The sequence below is a fragment of the Lissotriton vulgaris genome, chromosome 7 (genome assembly GCF_964263255.1).
Source record: "Lissotriton vulgaris chromosome 7, aLisVul1.2, whole genome shotgun sequence".
Taxonomy (NCBI): domain Eukaryota; kingdom Metazoa; phylum Chordata; class Amphibia; order Caudata; family Salamandridae; genus Lissotriton; species Lissotriton vulgaris.
Window position 1 is genome coordinate 1,296,462,668 of NC_141695.1, and position 23,650 is coordinate 1,296,486,317.

Sequence of the window (23,650 nt, forward strand, 5' to 3'; positions counted from 1 at the left end):
GCCTCCCCAAACCCCTCCCGGACCAATTCCCCCGTAGCCCCAGCCTCAGCCGGGAGAACCAGACTGCCCCCTCCCGCCTTCGGAAGCTCCTGAACCTTTTTGGCCTTCCCCTTCTTGTTCCCACCATCCCTCGACCCAGCAGGCTCATCCTTGCAGGCAGCCACCACAGCTGCCACCCCCGCCGACGCAGCCCTGGGCGTGCGGGTCATGCCCACCCAAGCCTGGTCCAGCACCCCTGGCTGGAGGAGATCAGCCCTCCCAGCCCTGCCAAGAACCAACAAAGCAGCCCTAACTGCCTCTGCATCAGGAACAGCCATTGCGAAAAACGGGCCAAAAACACCCTCCGCGAGATGCGTGAGGATCGTCAACCCGACCTAAACGTCCGCGAGATGCGGGACGTTTGTCACCCTCCGCTTGCCGCCCGGAGCTCCCGCTCCGATAATTAATTAAAGAAGCTAAATCGCCCTCCGCCTAACCGCGCCGCGGAAACTGACCTGCACGTCGCCCTGGGACACCAGGGAAACGAACCCGTCTCAAATCACACACCGCCTAACTAAGTAACACACCGCCTAACACAAAACCTAACTTTCCCCTGAGGCACCGGGGACAGGAAAGGAAGTCGTTCCCTTCCTGTCCCCCTTAAATAACCTCCTATCTAACCCCTCCCACCCCTGACCTAAACCCCCTACCTCACATCCGCCCGCCGTGTCCTCGCGCGAATACCCCGGGGGAAGACTAGTCTGTCGACCTGCATTCCCCCGGGGGCCGCATTGCCTCCTCAGAGCGTATTCTGGCCTGGACTGGGGTCCTGCAGCAGTGAAAGTCCAGGGCAATGCTGCTGCAACTTTTTTTAATTTATTTTCTGCCTCTCCGTGCAATTCAAAGTGCCACAGCTGAGCTCCGGTGATGAAAAATGTAATTTACCGTGGTACAGTCAGCACGTAATGGCGACAGCTAGACAAACACTGTACGGGAGCCAGCGACAGACCTCGCCCCCAAGCGCGGCATCCAATGGGATGCTGCGCCGGTGGACCAGCCAATCCATTGGCTACGGAGGCATATTTGCTGCTCGCCCTTTCGGCCTTTCTAAACCCGGGCTGTGGCAGCAAACAAGTACCCCTGGGTCCCGCTGGGGAACTTACAGTGCGCATGCTTGAGAAAGTTTTCAACTTTCCCAAGCATGCGCACTGTAAGTTCCCCACTACGGTCTGCTGCAGCCTGAGTGTGTGGACTGTCACTCAAGCTGCAGCAGGCCACGCCCACCCCCCCTGCGCAACCGGCGGCTGATTTGTAATTGTTATTTATACTAGTAGGATTGCTCGGCGGCCGCGATGCTTCCATGTGGGCTGGTGGGGCTACGCCCCTACGCCCCAATGGACGCACCGCTGCTGCTGGTTTGCCTTGGATATATCTGACCTTATTCTGCAAGCCCAATCTTTAATCTGAAACAAGCCAGCTTTCAGGCCCTCGCTCAAGATCCTTTCCTTCAGGGTCTACCTCTTGAAGTTTATGATGATTTTTCTAGGGTTCTTTCTGATCTTGTTCCTGCCAAATGGGTCCTGGTGGACTCTCTGAATATACTCTGCCAGGTCAACGGTTTTTGTCCATGGTAGTGTGTTTTCTAGTAGCTTGATTACAAATGCTTTAATATCTTCACTTTCTAGGCCTTCAGGTACATTTAAAATACTTAGATTATTTCTTCTCGCTTGATTTCCCATTGCTTCCAACCTGTCATAGACCACTTTGTCTATTTTTTCGGAGATCTTGAGTTGGTCTATTTCTTTTTTATTTTCTTCCACTCTCTTATTTATAGCCTTAACTTCCAGCTCGACTGAAGCTACTCTATCCATAAGACTGTTTATCTTCTGGTTCATCGCCTCAAATACTTCCTGGATTTTTGTCTGGTTCCTTTCTGACTTCTCAAAATTCAATCTCATCACCCCCATCATGGTAGTCATCATGCTTTCCCGACAATCCTTGTTCAGTTGTGGCGTTATGTGTTCCTCTGGTTTTTCTGTACTTGCAGGGTCGGGGGCATTCGTTTCTATCTCCTGCTGATTTGATGTTTCTAGAACAGCATACCTGTTGCTAGTGCTTATTTTTGACATTTTTACCAATGTCTCCTCGTTGTATGTCTCTTTCTGTTTATCAGGCTGGGACTTATTCTGGTATTTTTCCTTTTCCAGGTTATCTCTCAAGTTTTCTTGCACTTTGAAAAAAGACTTTAGTGAGGGGGTTATCCTTTGTTTTGTCTGACCGGGTGTTATTAGTTTGGCCTGGCTTGCTCTAGATGCAGGATATTGCAGCTTTCCAGTTACATTCGGTTTCCTCTTCTTTTTAGTGCTTCTTGGGACAATTGGGGGTGATATGCCTGACAATTTTACTACTTCTGGGGGTGTACTACATCTGGTTTTTGCTTTCGGTGTCGGTCAACTGGCAGGGTAGTTCTACTCCTTAAAGAGTAGTTTATACCTTCCCCTTGTTCTCTTAATGACCTTTTTATATCCAACAGCCCTTGAGGGGGAGTTAATAATTTTGGTTTAGTACTCCCTTTATCATTGATCACTCTCGCCTCATCTGCCCCTTCTGTCTCCCGCTGATCCAGGTCTGCGTTCTGCTCTTCCCCCTGCACCCCTGCACCCCTCCTGCATTTCACCCTGTGTCCAGGTTTGCTCTTTACTTTTAGCGAGAATTACTATGAGGGTGTACTCATTTTGCAAGTCAAAGGGAAATCCCTGGAGTACACTAGTGAACCTCACAGACCCGTGTAAACATACATTTACAAAGACACGGGGGAGAACCTATAGTCCACTGTATTCTGGGGAATATATAATAATTTCCACAAAGAAATAAAATCGTTCACAATCTAATTTTATTAAAAACCATATATCTGAGCAATTAAAATACAAGACAATTAAAATCAAAGAAATATTCTTTGAGAAATTATAAACACTCGAAACCAATACTTTTCAAACACAATTAAAAAATACACAAAACAAATAGAGACATGTGTATAACATTTCAGCAGTTCATAGACAATAAACAAGGAACAAAAAATACACCATAAAGAACCCCTAGTATGACTGTGGCTCCTGGATATCTCTGCCACTATATATCAGTAGATCCACAGGCCTATATTGTTTTAGCTTCTGTAAACATTAGTAACAATATTGCATGTCCATCCAGTGTTTACTGGGCCCTGGTTGGATTCTCTATATCTGAAAAAATGCGTCGACGCGTTTCGGTGCAGTACATTTGATTCTGTGGCACCTTCTTCAGGACTTCTTTTGTTGGGGTTTCAAAAAGTGGTTAATTGCACCTTCTCCCCACTGTCTGTGGAAGACGATCCAGAATGGGATCTGCGTAGCGTTGCACTTTGATTCTGCAATCTTTTGTATCTACGTCCTCTCTCCTTAAAAAGGAGCTCCTTGTATTGGGATGTCTTTCTTTCGTCTTTTCGATCTATTGGGCAATTTTTGGTTGTGTATCTTGTGGCATTTTAAAACTTTCCTTGAACGGGCATAGGGTAACTCGATTCCTCCCCAGAACTGGATATGTTCTTAGTCTCGCCGGAGCCGCGTCTCTGCCTCGTTCACACACTCTCTAGCACTCATTTTGCCCTGGTTTAGAAAAACTTTTTGTAAGATAGCTTAGCGCTTTGCCTTCACTTACCCCAATAAAGTGGGTGTCCCGGGGTCCAGTTCTCCCTGGAGTAGCAGGCTGCCGAGACACTCTTGCTTTCTCTAACAGTCGTGCAGTAATACTCCTGCTCTTCTGAAGTGCTTTAGCCGCTTCAAACCACAGCTGAATAGCGCATTTGTGCTGAAATTACTGCACCTCCACTTTTCACTTGGTTCTCAATGCTGCTGCTCAGCTCTGGAAAATGCGGGAAATGCGGGGAGAAGAATGCCAAAATTGCAGCACCCAGAGCCACACCTAAATAGCGCGGTCGCGCTAAATCACGCTACACCTCCACTTCTCCCTCCACTTCCCCCTCGGTTCTTGATGCTGCTGCTGCTACTCCACTCTGTTAATGTGGGAAAAAGAATGTAAAAAATGCAGCACCCGGCGCCTTACACGCCGCTGCTTACTGCCGCCACCGCCGCTGCCTCTTCCCTCCTTGACCCGGAAGGACAGGACACTGCCTTCCGCGCTTCTCTTCCTCACCCCGCCTCTTTGCTTCGGAGCTGGATCGGATCTCGGGGTTGAACTGTGAGCCCTGTTCCCTGGCTCCGCGATGGACTCCGCGTCGGACCGTCGACCCAGAGGTAAAATGGTTTTAGCGTACTTCTCCCGGTTGTCTGCACGTCATGTATCTTTTTAGCGTAGGGTCAGCACTCCATTACGAGATAGGTATTTTCTGTACGGATCATTTTCTGTTCGGTGAGGAGCCCGGGACCGAGCCTCCTAGCCGGTCGCCATCTTTTCCCTCCGGTTCAGTAACTTTTACCCTACCGGAAGTTACCCCCCTCAACGAAAGTTGATAGGAGCTTCCAGGGTCAACAGTTCTTTAGTTGTTCAGGTTAAAATGGTCTAAACATGATATGGTGGTTTTAAAGAAGTACAGACACTAAAAATTAAAGACAGGAGTAATGTGCTTCCGTAACTCAATTTCAGCCTTATAGGAGAGCACTTTGAGTTTCCTTTGTATACGAAGATCTTTAGTTCTTAATTCTTGGTTTGATATTACTTTATTTTGATACACCTTTTTCTTTAACTGACACATAACTGGGAGTTTGGTTATGTTTCCTTTTGTAGCAGGAACGTGCAGATAATGACATAGTGAGCTAACTGGTGAGTACTTACCAGCAGCTCCCCTGGTGTAGCTTACGTGAGGCGTTTTCTTGATTCAACTTACTTTTTTAGACCTGCCTAGTTGTCAAAGTATTTTGGGTTTCCTGACTACTATGATTGGTTTTAAATATTAAAGATGACACATATGGGCGTGTATCACTAGATAGCAAACCCTGTCCCACCAAGGAAAGAAATGCTGTGACTTTCCCTTACAATTTAAACAAACTAAAAATAATGAATACATTGTATGTGAAATCTGTAACCAGGCCTTTGTATATTGACATTATTCAGTGAAGGGCGTCCTAGTTTTTTCTCCCTCTTTTGCTCCTTCTCCTTTTTTAAAAATAAGCAATGGCTCTTAAAACATTCCTCAAGGTAAGTGTACAATCTTCTGAGGGGATCAGACTTGGGGGCAGATTGGTAGAGTTCTTTCACAACTGGGAGGCTCTTACATCAGACGCTTGGGTTCTTTAGACAGTAAGGTGTTTCCATATCGAATTCTAAGATTCACCATATCCACCACAGAGACCAAAACCCCTACCGTTTTTCCACCAGCCAAACAGACCTGCCAGTTTCTTAAATTGGTCAACTCTTAGAAAAGGGCGCAATCTTGCCCACATTCTTAGATACTCATGGTTTTCTCAGCAATCTTTTTCTGGTGGAGAAAAGGGATGGGGGTCAACGTCCCATCATCAGCCTGACAGAATTCAATGAGTGGCTGGTTTACCGCAATTTCAAGATGGAAGGTATCCATCTTCTCAGGGATTTGCTGCAGGCAAACGACTGGATGATGCATCTGAATTAGAAGGATGCCTATCTCACAATTCCTATTTTCCCACCTCACAGACGATTCCTGCAGTTTTAATGTAGGTCACAAATCTTCGAATTCCCCTCCCTTCCTTTTGGTCTATCTTCCACTCCATGGTGCTTCACCAAGGTTTTGAAGCCTGTGGTAGAATACTTGAGGTCCTGGGGTATCAGATTAATTGTCTATCTGGACAATATCTTCATTATAGATAAATGTCCAGAGCGCCTGTCCAAGCATCCACAGAAGACCATTAATCTCCTGGAATCTCTCGGTTTCATGCTCAACGAAAAGAAGTCTTCTCTGACTCTGACCCATTCCTTGTAGTTTTTGGGGTTCGTGGTGGATTGAGTCATAGCCACCTGAGTCTTTCATCTCGGAAGCTTACCAAAATAAAGTAATAACTAAGGAAAACTCTGGTCAAACCATTGACTTCCCTGCATCAACTTGCCCACATAGTGGGCCTTTTGTCTTTGTGCATACAGGCCATTTTCCCAGGCCCACTCTACTATCAGGCGTTGCAATGCCTCAAGATTTTCCACCTTCAACAGGGTCTCACTTACTTACAATCTGTCCCCCTCTCGGAAGAGGAAAAAGAAGAATTGCAATGGTGGATCGCCCGCATGAAGGCTTGGAATGGCTGTGCCATTTTTGGTTTCGGTTCTCAACCCGATCTCGTGATAGAGTCAGATGCCAGCAGTCCAGGTTCGGGAGCTCGCTGCAGAGAGATCCCTTCACATGAACTGTCTGGAACTGATGGCAGAATCCTTTGCAATGAAGTGCTGGACCACAGACAAGGTCCAATGTTGTGTCCTTCTCAAAATGGACAAAGTAGTGGCTGTTTGCTACATCAACCACTTAGGAGGAACGAGATTGAAAACCCTCTCAGCCTTGGCTCCAATATTTTGGACCTACTGCCTAGTCAATCAGATATCAGTCTCAGCAGAACATCTTCCAGTAAAATAGAAACTGTTGGCGGACTGGCACTCCCGGATGCCTGTCTATGGAAACCATACCACAGGTGTTTCAGGGAATCCAGTCCAGTTGGGGTCCCTTTGTTGATGGATCTATTCGCCTCACAGATGGACAGATACTGCAGTTGGTCTCCAGATCCAAATGAAGTAGCAACCCATGCTTTTATCCAGAATTGGAGCAAGGAAAAATGTTAGTTTCCACTGTTCTCCATTATCATAAAACTATCTACCCAAATGCGGAGACAGCAGGCGGATTTGGTGGTAATCACCCCAATTTAGGGGCCTCAAATTTGGTTTCTAATTCTGTTGGAACTTTCTTGGAATTTTCCAATCCCTCTACCCCCTATTTCCGTATCTTCCGTGAGATCCCCATGGGAATCCTCATCACCTTATCCTAGCAGGTTTCCTTTGTCTCATGGTGTGGAGGATTACCGGGAATGTAGGAAAGTCCCAGGTATTTCACAGGAGGCTGCCTCCTTATTCACCAAGGTTTGGGCAGATAGCACAAATAAAAGATACCGCTCTGCCTGGTCTCAATGGTTGGGTTGGTGTCATCAACGGCAATTGGATCTAGTGGGGTCGGACATTGTCCACATTTTGAATTTCCATACCTCCTTAGCTTCAGAAGGTTTGGCATACAGGTCTATTAATACCTTTCAATCGGCTATCTCGGCAGACCATTCACCATTGAATGGTATTCCTGTAGGAGAACATCGATTAGTTTGTAAACTTCTTAGAGGCATTAGATTATCCTTCCCTCCTGAACCCAGGTATTCATTATGTAACGGTAATAAGGTATTATACCAATTCAAATCATGGACTTTGAATAAATACTTGTCAAGAAAGCAGAAGTCAGCAAAATTAGCTAGCTAGCTGTGTCTGGTGTCCTGTCAGAGAGTCTCAGACATGCGAGCTCTGGACATATCAGGCAGAGTATTTACTCCAGATGGAGTGACTTTCCATATTTCCAGGAGAACAAAATGCAATTCAAAAGATGTTTCATACCCGACTTTTCCAGATGTTCCAAAGCTGTGCATTGTACGGGCTATAAAACCCTATGAGTTTATGAAATTACATGTTCGTCCACAAGGGGATCAACAATTTCTCATTACCCTCATTAAACCTCACAGAGCGGCTTCCTCCCCTACTATTGCCAGGTGGGTCAGGTGTGCCATGCAAGAAGCTGGTATTGATATTTGAAAGGTAGGAGCTCAATCAGTCAGAGGGGCCATGGCATCCAAAGCCTTCTCTTTGGGAGTTCATTTAGAAGCTATCCTAAGTGCAGCAGGCTAGTCCTGGGATTCTACTTTTAAGAGGTGTTATTTTAAACCAGTCCCTGGCATCTCTAGTGGTCAAAAAGCTTTAAATTAGCCAAATCCTCGCCTCCAGTCCTGGCTATAGTAGCAGGAAGTTTCAATTCTATTAAGGACAGAGAGGAGAGGATTAGCCCCTCTACTTACTAGAATTACATCTTTTGCACCTACCCTTTGAAGGAGGTATGTAGAGATGATTTATTCAGAGAAATGTATACGTTTACAGGTAATTTTTTACTTGTTTCATCTGAATCCTTCTTATGTTTTCTTACATTTGTTCCAAAGGATTTCTTCTGATATGTCACTGTAAACCAGCATTTTATACTGCTTCCTCTGAAACAATTTAATATATAAGGGTAATGTCTTTTCGGGAAAGAGACTTCTAAACAGGATATAAGTCCAGACTAATGGGCTGTGTTCACAGGAAGAAGGAGTGGGACAGAGCGTCTACAGGAGGTTCTTGAGAGACGTGGGGGGCTTGGATTGGATGGACTGTTTTCTGTTTCTATCTCAATGTATCATCGGAAATGAAGTTTATACAGTTTAAATGAAGAATGCTTAATGGCTGCTGGTTACAATGAAGTGAAGAAAGATCAGCCCAATGCTGCCTCTGTGTCCTTAATTGAATTGAAACTTTCTGTTATGATAGCTAGGAAATATTGAGGGTTTCCCATTTGCTTCCGCCCAGTTCACGCTCTTACTCTCACCTGGACACAAACATATTTGGAAGGGGGGCGCAGGAGACAGACATGACCAGTGTCTCAGCAATTGTAATCGTTTTTTTATAGCCCTACCTGATTTTCAACACAAGTGATTACAATGAAGTATTTTTTCTGACTTAGTCAAATAAACAACAAACATTTACTACTGTGGGGCTGGTTCAAAAAGGGTCCGCACTCGGGGAGGAGGCCCCAGAGATGTGGGGGAAGTCTCTGCACACAGGGTGGAATCTGCGCATTGAATTCTCATTGCAGAGATTTCGCCCAGAATGAGGACACTCCCCCATGACTGTGGGCATGGACGTCCGCAGGGGGGGGGGGGGAGGCAAGGAGGGGCGCTTGCCCCCCCTCTGGAGCGCCCATCCTTGCCCCCCCTCTGGACACCCATGCTTTTACAGAGGCTGTTTGTCTATAATTCTGGGCCCTGCAGGGAGCAGAGCTGTTCCCTTCCAGATGCCTCAACTCCCTGATGGTGCAAACACAACAGGTGATGGACCGAATGTGGATCAATGTCACACACTCACCCCAGTCCAAAGATCTGGGCCCAAATCCATCGTTTTTTTGCACTCCACACCACCCTGGGTTAGACAATGGCGATATGCAAATCAGCTCTGACCCTGTGCCCCATGGGAACAGTCCAGTCCGAACTACAAAAGCCATGTCCTTCCCAGAACGGAATCAAGCATCCGAGGACCGGACCGGTTTCGAGGTAACACCTCTCATCAGCCCGGCTAGCTTGACTCCAGTGGTGTGGAGTGCCTGGGACCCACGTCTGGGCATCCCCAGCGCACTTAGGGCGGAATATGCAAACACAACAGGTGATGGACCGAATGTGGATCAATGTCACACACTCACCCCAGTCCAAAGATCTGGGCCCAAATCCATCGTTTTTTTGCACTCCACACCACCCTGGGTTAGACAATGGCGATATGCAAATCAGCTCTGACCCTGTGCCCCATGGGAACAGTCCAGTCCAAACTACAAAAGCCATGTCCTTCCCAGAACGGAATCAAGCATCCGAGGACCGGACCGGTTTCGAGGTAACACCTCTCATCAGCCCGGCTAGCTTGACTCCAGTGGTGTGGAGTGCCTGGGACCCACGTCTGGGCATCCCCAGCGCACTTAGGGCGGAATATGCAAACACAACAGGTGATGGACCGAATGTGGATCAATGTCACACACTCACCCCAGTCCAAAGATCTGGGCCCAAATCCATCGTTTTTTTGCACTCCACACCACCCTGGGTTAGACAATGGCGATATGCAAATCAGCTCTGACCCTGTGCCCCATGGGAACAGTCCAGTCCGAACTACAAAAGCCATGTCCTTCCCAGAACGGAATCAAGCATCCGAGGACCGGACCGGTTTCGAGGTAACACCTCTCATCAGCCCGGCTAGCTTGACTCCAGTGGTGTGGAGTGCCTGGGACCCACGTCTGGGCATCCCCAGCGCACTTAGGGCGGAATATGCAAACACAACAGGTGATGGACCGAATGTGGATCAATGTCACACACTCACCCCAGTCCAAAGATCTGGGCCCAAATCCATCGTTTTTTTGCACTCCACACCACCCTGGGTTAGACAATGGCGATATGCAAATCAGCTCTGACCCTGTGCCCCATGGGAACAGTCCAGTCCGAACTACAAAAGCCATGTCCTTCCCAGAACGGAATCAAGCATCCGAGGACCGGACCGGTTTCGAGGTAACACCTCTCATCAGCCCGGCTAGCTTGACTCCAGTGGTGTGGAGTGCCTGGGACCCACGTCTGGGCATCCCCAGCGCACTTAGGGCGGAATATGCAAACACAACAGGTGATGGACCGAATGTGGATCAATGTCACACACTCACCCCAGTCCAAAGATCTGGGCCCAAATCCATCGTTTTTTTGCACTCCACACCACCCTGGGTTAGACAATGGCGATATGCAAATCAGCTCTGACCCTGTGCCCCATGGGAACAGTCCAGTCCGAACTACAAAAGCCATGTCCTTCCCAGAACGGAATCAAGCATCCGAGGACCGGACCGGTTTCGAGGTAACACCTCTCATCAGCCCGGCTAGCTTGACTCCAGTGGTGTGGAGTGCCTGGGACCCACGTCTGGGCATCCCCAGCGCACTTAGGGCGGAATATGCAAACACAACAGGTGATGGACCGAATGTGGATCAATGTCACACACTCACCCCAGTCCAAAGATCTGGGCCCAAATCCATCGTTTTTTTGCACTCCACACCACCCTGGGTTAGACAATGGCGATATGCAAATCAGCTCTGACCCTGTGCCCCATGGGAACAGTCCAGTCCGAACTACAAAAGCCATGTCCTTCCCAGAACGGAATCAAGCATCCGAGGACCGGACCGGTTTCGAGGTAACACCTCTCATCAGCCCGGCTAGCTTGACTCCAGTGGTGTGGAGTGCCTGGGACCCACGTCTGGGCATCCCCAGCGCACTTAGGGCGGAATATGCAAACACAACAGGTGATGGACCGAATGTGGATCAATGTCACACACTCACCCCAGTCCAAAGATCTGGGCCCAAATCCATCGTTTTTTTGCACTCCACACCACCCTGGGTTAGACAATGGCGATATGCAAATCAGCTCTGACCCTGTGCCCCATGGGAACAGTCCAGTCCGAACTACAAAAGCCATGTCCTTCCCAGAACGGAATCAAGCATCCGAGGACCGGACCGGTTTCGAGGTAACACCTCTCATCAGCCCGGCTAGCTTGACTCCAGTGGTGTGGAGTGCCTGGGACCCACGTCTGGGCATCCCCAGCGCACTTAGGGCGGAATATGCAAACACAACAGGTGATGGACCGAATGTGGATCAATGTCACACACTCACCCCAGTCCAAAGATCTGGGCCCAAATCCATCGTTTTTTTGCACTCCACACCACCCTGGGTTAGACAATGGCGATATGCAAATCAGCTCTGACCCTGTGCCCCATGGGAACAGTCCAGTCCGAACTACAAAAGCCATGTCCTTCCCAGAACGGAATCAAGCATCCGAGGACCGGACCGGTTTCGAGGTAACACCTCTCATCAGCCCGGCTAGCTTGACTCCAGTGGTGTGGAGTGCCTGGGACCCACGTCTGGGCATCCCCAGCGCACTTAGGGCGGAATATGCAAACACAACAGGTGATGGACCGAATGTGGATCAATGTCACACACTCACCCCAGTCCAAAGATCTGGGCCCAAATCCATCCAAGACATTGATCTACATTCTGTCCATCAAATTGCTTTTTGTAATTTTCTCCCTGAGTGTACTGGGGTAGCTCAGACGTGGGTCCCAGAGCCTCCACACCACTGGAGTCAAGCTAGCCGGGCTGATGAGAGGTGTTACCTCGAAACCGGTCCGGTCCTCGGATGCTTGATTCCGGTCTGGGAAAGATATGGCTGTTGTAGTTCGGACTGGACTGTTCCCATGGGGCACAGGGTCAGAGCTGATTTGCATAAAGCCATTATCTGACCCAGGGTGGTGTGGAGTGCAAAAAACGATGGATTTAGGCCCAGATCCTTGTACTGGGGTGAATGTAAGACATTGATCTACATTCTGTCCATCAAATTGTTTTTTGTAATTTTCTCCCTGAGTGTACTGGGGTAGCTCAGACGTGGGTCCCAGAGCCTCCACACCACTGGAGTCAAGCTAGCCGGGCTGATGAGAGGTGTTACCTCGAAACCGGTCCGGTCCTCGGATGCTTGATTCCGGTCTGGGAAAGATATGGCTGTTGTAGTTCGGACTGGACTGTTCCCATGGGGCACAGGGTCAGAGCTGATTTGCATAAAGCCATTATCTGACCCAGGGTGGTGTGGAGTGCAAAAAACGATGGATTTAGGCCCAGATCCTTGTACTGGGGTGAATGTAAGACATTGATCTACATTCTGTCCATCAAATTGTTTTTTGTAATTTTCTCCCTGAGTGTACTGGGGTAGCTCAGACGTGGGTCCCAGAGCCTCCACACCACTGGAGTCAAGCTAGCCGGGCTGATGAGAGGTGTTACCTCGAAACCGGTCCGGTCCTCGGATGCTTGATTCCGGTCTGGGAAAGATATGGCTGTTGTAGTTCGGACTGGACTGTTCCCATGGGGCACAGGGTCAGAGCTGATTTGCATAAAGCCATTATCTGACCCAGGGTGGTGTGGAGTGCAAAAAACGATGGATTTAGGCCCAGATCCTTGTACTGGGGTGAATGTAAGACATTGATCTACATTCTGTCCATCAAATTGTTTTTTGTAATTTTCTCCCTGAGTGTACTGGGGTAGCTCAGACGTGGGTCCCAGAGCCTCCACACCACTGGAGTCAAGCTAGCCGGGCTGATGAGAGGTGTTACCTCGAAACCGGTCCGGTCCTCGGATGCTTGATTCCGGTCTGGGAAAGATATGGCTGTTGTAGTTCGGACTGGACTGTTCCCATGGGGCACAGGGTCAGAGCTGATTTGCATAAAGCCATTATCTGACCCAGGGTGGTGTGGAGTGCAAAAAACGATGGATTTAGGCCCAGATCCTTGTAATGGGGTGAATGTAAGACATTGATCTACATTCTGTCCATCAAATTGTTTTTTGTAATTTTCTCCCTGAGTGTACTGGGGTAGCTCAGACGTGGGTCCCAGAGCCTCCACACCACTGGAGTCAAGCTAGCCGGGCTGATGAGAGGTGTTACCTCGAAACCGGTCCGGTCCTCGGATGCTTGATTCCGGTCTGGGAAAGATATGGCTGTTGTAGTTCGGACTGGACTGTTCCCATGGGGCACAGGGTCAGAGCTGATTTGCATAAAGCCATTATCTGACCCAGGGTGGTGTGGAGTGCAAAAAACGATGGATTTAGGCCCAGATCCTTGTACTGGGGTGAATGTAAGACATTGATCTACATTCTGTCCATCAAATTGTTTTTTGTAATTTTCTCCCTGAGTGTACTGGGGTAGCTCAGACGTGGGTCCCAGAGCCTCCACACCACTGGAGTCAAGCTAGCCGGGCTGATGAGAGGTGTTACCTCGAAACCGGTCCGGTCCTCGGATGCTTGATTCCGGTCTGGGAAAGATATGGCTGTTGTAGTTCGGACTGGACTGTTCCCATGGGGCACAGGGTCAGAGCTGATTTGCATAAAGCCATTATCTGACCCAGGGTGGTGTGGAGTGCAAAAAACGATGGATTTAGGCCCAGATCCTTGTACTGGGGTGAATGTAAGACATTGATCTACATTCTGTCCATCAAATTGTTTTTTGTAATTTTCTCCCTGAGTGTACTGGGGTAGCTCAGACGTGGGTCCCAGAGCCTCCACACCACTGGAGTCAAGCTAGCCGGGCTGATGAGAGGTGTTACCTCGAAACCGGTCCGGTCCTCGGATGCTTGATTCCGGTCTGGGAAAGATATGGCTGTTGTAGTTCGGACTGGACTGTTCCCATGGGGCACAGGGTCAGAGCTGATTTGCATAAAGCCATTATCTGACCCAGGGTGGTGTGGAGTGCAAAAAACGATGGATTTAGGCCCAGATCCTTGTACTGGGGTGAATGTAAGACATTGATCTACATTCTGTCCATCAAATTGTTTTTTATAATCAACTCCCTGATGGGGCGCCTCACACTCCTCCTCGCAGCCCCTCCCGCCAATTGTCATTCTGTCTGTGGCTGATTATCACATACAGAATGACAATGGCCAGTTTGAGCTGCGAAAGCACCTTGCTAACAGCCTGCTCTATGTCTAAGTGTGTGGGCCAATCCAGCTGATCGTGATGAGCGCTTGAAGAGCTCGCACTCCTGTAGGCATGCACAATACTGGTGTGTGAGCGCCGAAACTCGGGGCATGAAGAAGATCAACTAGGTTCACTTTCAAGGTACTGTAAATTTGGAGCAGCACGATCTCCACTGCTGTCCTGCAGCCTCGTAAGTCTGCATTTCAATACCGCAGTCGAGCCCCAGAGTCCCTGAGAAACACTGCCAATATCATCTACAAGGTACCGGGAGTGGTATGGGCCCAGAAGGTGATGGTGGTAAGTTCATTACAGCTGAGGCGCTTGATTTTATGAGATGCAACACAAGCGATCTTCACTGTATTGTGCAGCGCCTCATGTTCTGTGCTCTGTTCACCTGGATTGGGATTGGAAAGGTGAGCCATAGGGGATGTGAAAGAACAGTAATTTGCACATGTGTGCGCTGTGCGGGGGGTTCCCACCCTTCCCACCACCAATTATGAAAGATAGATCAGTAAAAGGATGGATTGATGAGTGAAAGGGTGGATGATGGGCAAGTGAATGGGTGGATAGATGAGAGAAATGATGGATGGATGATGAATTAAAAAGTGAAAGGGTGAATGAATGGATGGATGGATGACTGAATGGATGGATGGGTGGAAGAGTGGATGGATGAGTGAAAGGGTGGCTTGGGTAAAAGGGTGGGTGGTTGATGGATGGCTAAGTGAAAGGGTAGCTGGATGGGTGAAAGGGTAAGTGGTTGGACGAAGGAGTGGATGGTTGGGTGGAAGAGTGAATGGAATTCATGAGTGGGTGGATGAGTGAGAGGATGGATTGGGTGAAAGGGTGCATGGATGATGGATGAGTGAAAGGATGGATTGGGTCAAAGGGTGAAAGGGTGGATGGTTGATGAATGGATAAGTGAAAGGGTGGCTGGATGGGTGAAAGGGTAAGTGGTTGGATGAAGGAGTGGATGGTTGGGTGGAAGAGTGGATGGATGAGTGAAAGGATGGTTTGGGTGAAAAGGTAAATGGTTGGATGGATGAGTGAATGGATGGATTGGTGGAAGAGTGGATGGATGAGTGAAAGGATGGATTCAGTGAAAGGGTGGATGGATGAAAGGGTGGATGGAGGGATGGATGAGTGAAATGATGGATGGAAGAATAGACGTTGGAAGGTTTGCAAATGGCTGAAAAGGTTTAGATATGGATGTGAACACAGATGGAAGGACAGAATAAATGGTGAAAGACTGAATGGTGGATGAAAAAATTAATAGATAACATAAAGTACATTTGAAATGGTGGATGTCAGGGTTTTGATGGAAGGATGAATGGTTAGATCCCTGGACAAGAGACCTCTTCTGGGGAGGGTTGTGATGACTTACTTTGCTTTCTTGGTGCCTAAAGGCCTTTAGTTCAAAGTGGGAGGTATTTCAATTTTCTGGCTACTCCCTTGTCTATGTATTACTATTCTGTATTTGCTGTGTGCTTATGTGTGGGATCCATACATCATGCATACGCCATTTTGAGTGACACCCAACTGCTACTTGAATGTTACACTAGTAATTGTAAATGTTTGCATGCTTTGTTTTAGGTGTAAGGTTTTAGGGAGCTCCTCAGAGTGCCATAAGCTGTGCTTGAGATGTATATTGTGTTTGTAACAGTAGGCAAGGTGTCAAAAATAAACTCTGTAATAGTGTATTGACAGTGCCTTCTTTAAGATAGCTGCAGGGAAAAGCACCTTTGTGACTTCGGTCAGCTAGTGCAACTCTCTGCGAAGCCCCAATAAGCAAAGTCAGATTCCATATTTTAAGTTCCATTTGCTGAAACACCCATAATGCGTTCCCTGTAGTAGGTTCATCACAGCAATCCTCCCTTTAGTTCACCTATGCTTGCCGCGCTATATCTCACAATGGCACTCAGATATGAGATGCTATTAACAAAGTGTATCCGAGCAGACCTTCCTGAACACTCTCTCACCATATATGTCTGCACAAGACCATGAGTTGTAAACAAAATAACAGACTGGCTAACCCATGCAGTAACCATATAAATAGATTATTATCATATTTAATACCTCAAAAAGAGCTCAACAGTTGCTCAAAGCGATGCACATACCAAAAAACTGTGAAGTGCACGATTGTCTCAACCTAATGTAAACTTATTTTGACTTGTACTTAAGTGGTTGTCTATTAACTTACTTTTATACTATTGCTCAACTTCCTCTGATGTGTCTGTAAAACGTACCTTTTGTTCCAAAGATGTGTCCTGAATTTTGACCTTCTGTCCTGAATTTTCGTCCTGAATTTTGACCCTTTGTCCTGAATGTTTACACTTACCATCCTGAATTTGCAACCATGTCAGTTGGTCACCCTACATTAACAGGTGAGTTCACTTCGGGCGCAGCGTTCACACATGATGTCACCAAAAGTACAGAGTTCATCCAAACTTGTCTGCAAAGCATTTACCAACGCATCCATGGTACTTATAATGTGAAATGCTCGGATGCAATGATCTGGACAGGACTGAAGCCCAGAAGCATGACTGAAACACGCACCTCCACTGGCAAGGAAAGATACACTACAAGCCGCGCAGGAACCATGAACCTCCTTCCCCGCCACAAACGTCCTGCTCAGCCCCCATTCCAGAACAGGGAGTTCTATAAAAATCTTCTGCATGTGGGGGGCCTTTTTGTTGCCGATCTTCATCTCACATTGAAGTGACCCCTCATCCAGGGCTTTAAATGGGCCGGGTTCCCCTGGGTTGCAGAGGAAGTGGCAACGGGTCCTTATCGGGCTCTAACATCATGCCCTTTATTCTGACATAAACACTGATCGATTTCTAAATAATTAATGTAAAAAGGCAATCCATGTCAGTGATTTAGTTCCTGTTTGTGTTTGACGTTTTACTTATTATTTAATTCCCTTAGAGTGTTAATGATTTCCCGGATGTTGTGTTTCTGTATTTTTTCCGTATAGCATATTACGCTTGTAAAACGCCTACATTGATCTGAGCCACCACCAGGTGCTAAGAACGGGCCATGGTTGAATGCTAAGCATCCGAGAATGTGATTTTTATGACCCCCTCTGAGAGGCCCAGAGCCAGCCCGCCTCTGAGCGATTTCAGCGACCCTCCCTACCCCCACCCTTTGTTTTCTTTTAGACTGGTGCCACCGAGGTGATATCCTTACCTGAAGGCAGGGATTTCACTAAGCACTTGATGTGTTTTGAATATAAACATGGGGTGGGAGTGGGAAGATGTGCACAGCAGGGGGAAAGGGATGGCCAGTGCAGGTGACGCTTTTCTTTTGTATAGGAATTTCTGCTGGCGTTATAGCCCAGGGTTTGCGGTCTGTGCACTTGTATAAATGTGTATTCCATACAAGTGCACAGACAGCAAACCCTGGGCTATGACACCAGCAGGAATTACTTTACAAAGGAAAAGCGTCACCTGCACTGCCATCCCTTTCCCCCTGCTGTCTGTGCATTTGTAAGGAATACACATCCACGGCGCTGCTCACCAGATGAATGGTGAACAGTGCCATGGATTTGTCTCCTCTTTTTGCATCCAAGGGCACCGACGAAGAAGTAGAGGAGGCCCTGGCTTAGGTTACTCTAAGTGAACGGTGTTCTAGGCTTACATGCATGGAAACGTCAAGGAGGACAGTCCCCTCCGAATATGTAAATGTAGTGTAAGCTCGTAGTGTTCAGCTTTTGGGGTGCCAGGGGGTAACTTTAGGGTTCAGGTTGGGTGTGTGTTTTGGGGTGCCAGGGAGTCATTTTAGGGTTCAGGGTGGGTTAGGGATTGGGGTGCCAGGGGGTAATTTCGGGGTTCAGTGTGGGTATGGGTTTTGAGGTGCCAGGGGGATAATTTTAGGATTCAGGGTGTGTATGGGTTTTGGGGTTCCAGGGGGTAATTTTAGGGTTCAGGGAGGGTGTGGGTTTTAAGGGGCATGGGGTGTAATTTTAGGGTTTAGGGCGGGTATGAGTTTTGGGGGGCAGGGGGAATTTTAGGGTTCAGGGTGGGTATGGGTTTTGGGGTGCCAGGGGGATAATGTTAGGGTTTATGGTGGGTTTGGGCTTTGGGGTACCAGGGGGGTAATTTTAGGGTTCAGGGTTGGTATGGGTTTTGGGGAGCAAGGGGGGGAATTTTCAGGTTCAGGGCGGGTATGGGTTTTGGGGTGCCAGGGGTACAATTTTAGGGGTCAGGGTGGGTATGGGTTATCGGTTTTGGGGAGCCAGGGGGCTCATTTTAGGTAACAGGGAATGTATGAGTTTTAAGGGGCCAGGGGGGGTATTTTAGGGTTTATGTGTGCTCTAATTGTTGTCCAGTTTCAAATGCAAAATTCACCACTTACTTTTCTCAGCTTGGCTAGAGCATGACCCGATCCTGATTGTCTGCCATTTTAGGCCCGCTCCTATTGATTAACATTAGCCACGTCCCTTCATTTGCCAGGATAGCCGCCCCCTGGAAAAATTTCTGCGGATGCCCATGACTATGGGGTCTCCGCCCCTTTGTGAATCTGGCCCTCAGTGTCCCTAAAACAAATTTAGTAGTTCAGTGGGATATGGCCAGCCCTTTTACCCGAGGCACTATTTTCACATCTCCACAAGACTGGAAGACACAGCATATGTTGAGTAATATATTTGTGTTTCAAAGCTTTGGTTATTGCTGTACTGGACACTGTAGAACATTTATTCTGCACATACCTGCTAAAAGTGGTCACAATGGGAAAAATAAGGGTAATCACGGGGCCGTCAAAAGTAACTGTAGAACAGTCCAGCACTTCTTGGCCACTTTTCAGCAGCATTCCTCGACCAACAACTAAAAAAAGAAAAGATGCAATCCTTCGTTAGGTAACATAACTAGGTTCACAGGTTATTGTCTTCACATTACATGCCATGTTTGATGGAGCTTCAAATCTCACTTCTATCTTTTAGTTATTGCAATGCAGCACAGTATCTCCTAAAAGGCACGAACAGCCATGGTCACCTGAATTTACAGTGCCTCTTGAAACTGTTGTTTTAAATAGCTTTTTTGCCAACTCACTGAGGCTTTAAAGACTGGGGGCCAGATGTAGGAAGACTAATTCCGGTTGGTAACGGGCGTAATTACCGAATTTCGGCCGTTACCGACGGAATTAGGCTTTTCATATGTAGGTGGCATCATTTCAGATTCGGTAATTTACCGAATCGGTATTTAAGAATTCGGTAAATTACCGATTCTTAAAAATACCGAATCTGTAAATTACCAAATCTGACATGTAGGGAGCACTCAAATGAGTGCTTTTCCCATCTTAGGATTCGTTATTTACCACCAACTAGAAGTTGGTGGTAAATAATGAAAACCTTTGAAAAAGCATTTTTTTTGCTTTTCCAACAATGACATGTTGCAGACATACATGCCCTTAGGGCATGTATGTCTGCAACATGCGCACCCATATACAATTGAGGGGTGCAACAGGGTGTCAAAGTGACACCCTGCCACCCTTCAATGTTTCCCCCTTTTACCGAATCGGTATTTACCGATTCGGTAATTGACATTCATTCCTATGGGCCTCCAGGCCGATTCGGTAATTTTTTACCTACATCCCATTTGCCTGTTCTTAAATACCGAATCGGTATGATTCGGTATTTAAGAATCGGTAATCTGGGATTCATGGCTTCAGTGATTAGTCCCGCATCTGAGTTGGTTTTAGGTTTGCATTAGGCCTAACTCAAAATATTTTTTTTTCTATGATTGTAGTTCTACTTATATACTCGTATTTTGTTGTCACTCTTTTATACAGCAAGTTTCACAGGAGGCAGACCTCCATTCCACTTCTTGAAGAGTCACCACATGTTTGCAAACTTTGATTATCTCCTCATGCCCTTCTGATGGCTAACAGCTAATTCCAAGCCCAGGGAGGTAATGAAATGTGGCACGTTTGTCAATTACTTGGAGTTTAACCTACATTAAAATCACTGAGCTATTTTGAAATGTTTCCCCTGCTTCTGAATTTTTTATATGGGCTTATTTACCCCAGGGGTACTTTTATGCCTAGCTTATAGTGGCAAAATTACCCTGTAGCTTAGTCCCTTTATCTGTTGGACCTAGGACATCGTCGAATCCGTTACGTATTAATGTTGACTCAGAATATCATTTTTTGATACCATTGCACTTACATTTTGTAGTCTTTTTTTATTATCCACTTTTAATTTCAGGCTTCTGCACTTTCTCCTGTTTGTTTTTCACCTTCTCCTACTGATTCACCTGATTTAATCATTAGCCTATGCTTTTGTACCTGCACCAATGGAAAGCAGTTGCTATTGAAATATCACCCTGCCTCCATAAACAATGCTCCCTATTGCCTCCTGTCCTTCAATGATTAGATAGCCAGAAACAGGTTCATTCTTAACATATACAAAAAACATGTTGCACTTAGTCTAGAAGACCTGTGCACTTTTGTCAGACATATTGGAATCCTCCGTCGCAGTTAACAACCTGAGATAATTTTGGACCAAGATTGATACAGCTATCTCCATAATACCAACACATTTTGCAGTGACAGAGTCAGGCATTTTTCTGTGTATTGAGGCTGAGACATGCCTTTCCCATACATAGTTATGAAAACAAGGTACAATTGACCCTTTGTATATGTTGAGGTTGACTATGCTAACTAGGGTGACCAACTCCCTCCAGGTCATTATGCACACTGTTTACAGCACTGTCACTTTGTATGAAAGCCTCATGCATTCTGGATGTTGTAGTCTTGTTTTGCTTCCACTTACCTAATTAGACTAGCATACCCATAATCAATGATTTGTATGTGAAAAGTTCAGGACTGGAGGCATTCACTGGAGTACTGAGTGTTTTTTGGGTTTGCCACAAGACCTCGACTTTCAGCTGCAAAGTCAAGCGTAGTAGTACTGCACACTCTACGATTAATGCTGATCTTAATGTCAAACATTTTTGTTTAGTACATCTCTTGACTCCAACCTGTTTTTTTGGAGCTGGAATGTAGCTTGAACTATCCTTCACAATGTGCTGGTATGCTAAATCCGAACTGGATGCAGCCGCAGCCCTTGCAGGTAAGAGCAGTGGGGCATGGTGGGGGGTATTTCGACAGACGGCTACGACGAGGAAAAATGTATTATTTATTAATGTCCCTCAGTTTGTCACAGTCAGGGCCAATTCCTCTATCAGAGAACAGGTACCCAAAGAAACTTATATTGTTTCTTAGAAAGTCACATTTCTCCCTATGAAGGTTTAGACCACACTCTTTGAGTCTGTGGAATACATCTCTGAGGCAAGTGAGGTGCTCTTCAAGAGTTGAGGTGTGTTCCAGAATGTCATCACTCAAGTTTAGTACCCCTGGAAGGCCATGCAGAATCTCTTTGACGATATGCTGATAGACTCCGGCTGAACTGGAGATTCCAAAGTTCAAACGGATGTTCCTCCAGAGGCCGGCATGAATGGAGACATGGTGATTGAACGTGAGTCTGGGTGTAGTGGTATATGGAGGTAACCAGATTGAAGATCCATCTTTGGAAAGCATTTTGACTCTGACAGTTCTCTATTAATGTCATCAATGGTTGGTGTTATACGACACTCTTGTTTGATTGCCAGTTTGGGTATTCTCATGTCCACGCATTTGCGTCGGGCTGCTTAGGTTTTCTCAGAGACCCAGAGTTTGAGTATGTCTGCAGATCTGGGTTTTTCCTCTACATCAGGATGTGGACCTGCTACAATATTGCTTCTTGTTAGCTCTATTTGTGTACTTGGGGTGATTCATCTAGTCTTTGTTCTAATTTTTGTTAGTCTCATCTTGCAGTGAATGAGTTCTCTCCAGATCTTTCTTCTCAGGTGCCCAGCCCCCGATTGCTTCTGGTTGGATAAAAAAAAGCTTTTGATTTGCATGCGAATCTGAGCCATGCATGATACATTATGTTAAGTTGTATGTTATATTATGTTTTGTGGCTCTGTAGAGCACACTTCTCACCCACAAGGTATTTAGGCACTGGAGTAGGTGAGGAGGCTCATTGGGCTCCTATTTGAATAGCCAGGTCTTCAGTTTCTTGGGGAATTCAAGAAGAGATGGTGTGGTCCTGATGTGGTGCCCTGCTTAGGTTTTTACTCCACTACAATGGGAGAGACCCCTGGGGTTGGCCTCTCACTTTTTCAATAATGCTAGCTTTTTCTAAGAGTTTCAGTTCTTTCTACACCTTGGGGGAAATGGAAGGCAATTCTGTGGTGCTGAAGCACCACCAGAGCCACAGTGTCATTAATGTGAAGGCAGATTGCTGGTCCTACCAGGCAGCCAATGCCATCGAACAGGGGGGCAAAGTCATTTAATAGCCGGTCAAGGTCACTGTAGCTGAAGGTGAGTTGTACCAAGTTGGGCTCCTGGGCAGTCTGACAGCTGGTACACATACACTTTGGCTCTTTGGCAGGTGGAGTCATGGGTGAAGTCAGCCTGGAATACACCTTCCAGCTGCAATAGCAAGTGGGAGGGTTAGGAAGACTCCTCAGCCAACAGGTTTATAGAGGCACTGGGATCTTTAAGGGCCGAGACTGGGTGGCCCTGTACGTCCACATGGTACATGTGAGTCAACTGGTGTGTTCTGTGGAGTGGATGGATTGCTCTAACTACATGGACAACTGCAGCGTCTTCACCACCGTCTATGTCGCTTTCTGTCATTTTTACCAGGTGTGATTCCACAGCACTGAGCGCCATCTTCGAGGACGTTGAACGTTGCTTCAATGAGGAAGAGCGTCACATTTTAGAGAAGTGGTTGAGCTTGCTGGTTGATATCTCAACTCCAGGGCAGGTTGAATATTAGTGGTGATCTTAACCCTTTAAGTGCTGCCGTCGGCCAACGGTCGTCGCAAGCACTACCTTGCCAGTGCTGCGCACGACCGTTGGCCGACGGGGCCGCACCCGTTATTCGAACGTTCAGCACTGGGCGCTGAACGTTCGAGGCTCCTAAGGTGTTAATGGGTGGTGTACTTGTAAATGAATAGATACACAACTGAGGCTTCGTGTTTACAGGATGTGAGCACTTTGGCACATTTTTGTGTCTGAAATGAACTTGGATTATGTGTGGCACTGAACCTACAGAACCCATAGGAGTTACACCGTCTACTCTTGGAGCCACAATTTCTTCTTGCACCTAGACTCTTTGGTAAATCCAAGTGTAAAGTGTCTGAGATTAATTCCAATTTATTTCCAAGCTTTTATTTCCTCCACCAGGACAGCAAGCTTGCCAACACAATGCAGATAAAGTTGCTTGCTCCAAACTGAACCTGCTTCCACTGTCACCAAAGGAGCATAACATTGTAAGTTTTCTCACCTGAAAACACAGAGCAGTTCTAAGAATACAGA

General features: G+C 46.9%; 1 protein-coding gene across 2 annotated transcripts in view; it reads right to left on the minus strand.

The window, feature by feature from the left end:
* LOC147703531 (uncharacterized) overlaps positions 1-23,650 on the minus strand; it is a 399,722-nt gene that overhangs the window by 67,734 nt on the left and 308,338 nt on the right. For both annotated transcript variants that reach the window (XR_015297584.1, XM_086931902.1), the window contains exon 7: positions 18,996-19,110. Coding sequence is in view for 1 of the 2 variants with exons in the window: in XM_086931902.1 (XP_086788028.1) it covers positions 18,996-19,110 (115 nt within the window). In the remaining variant the exon portion in view is untranslated. The remainder of the gene's footprint in view (positions 1-18,995; positions 19,111-23,650) is intronic.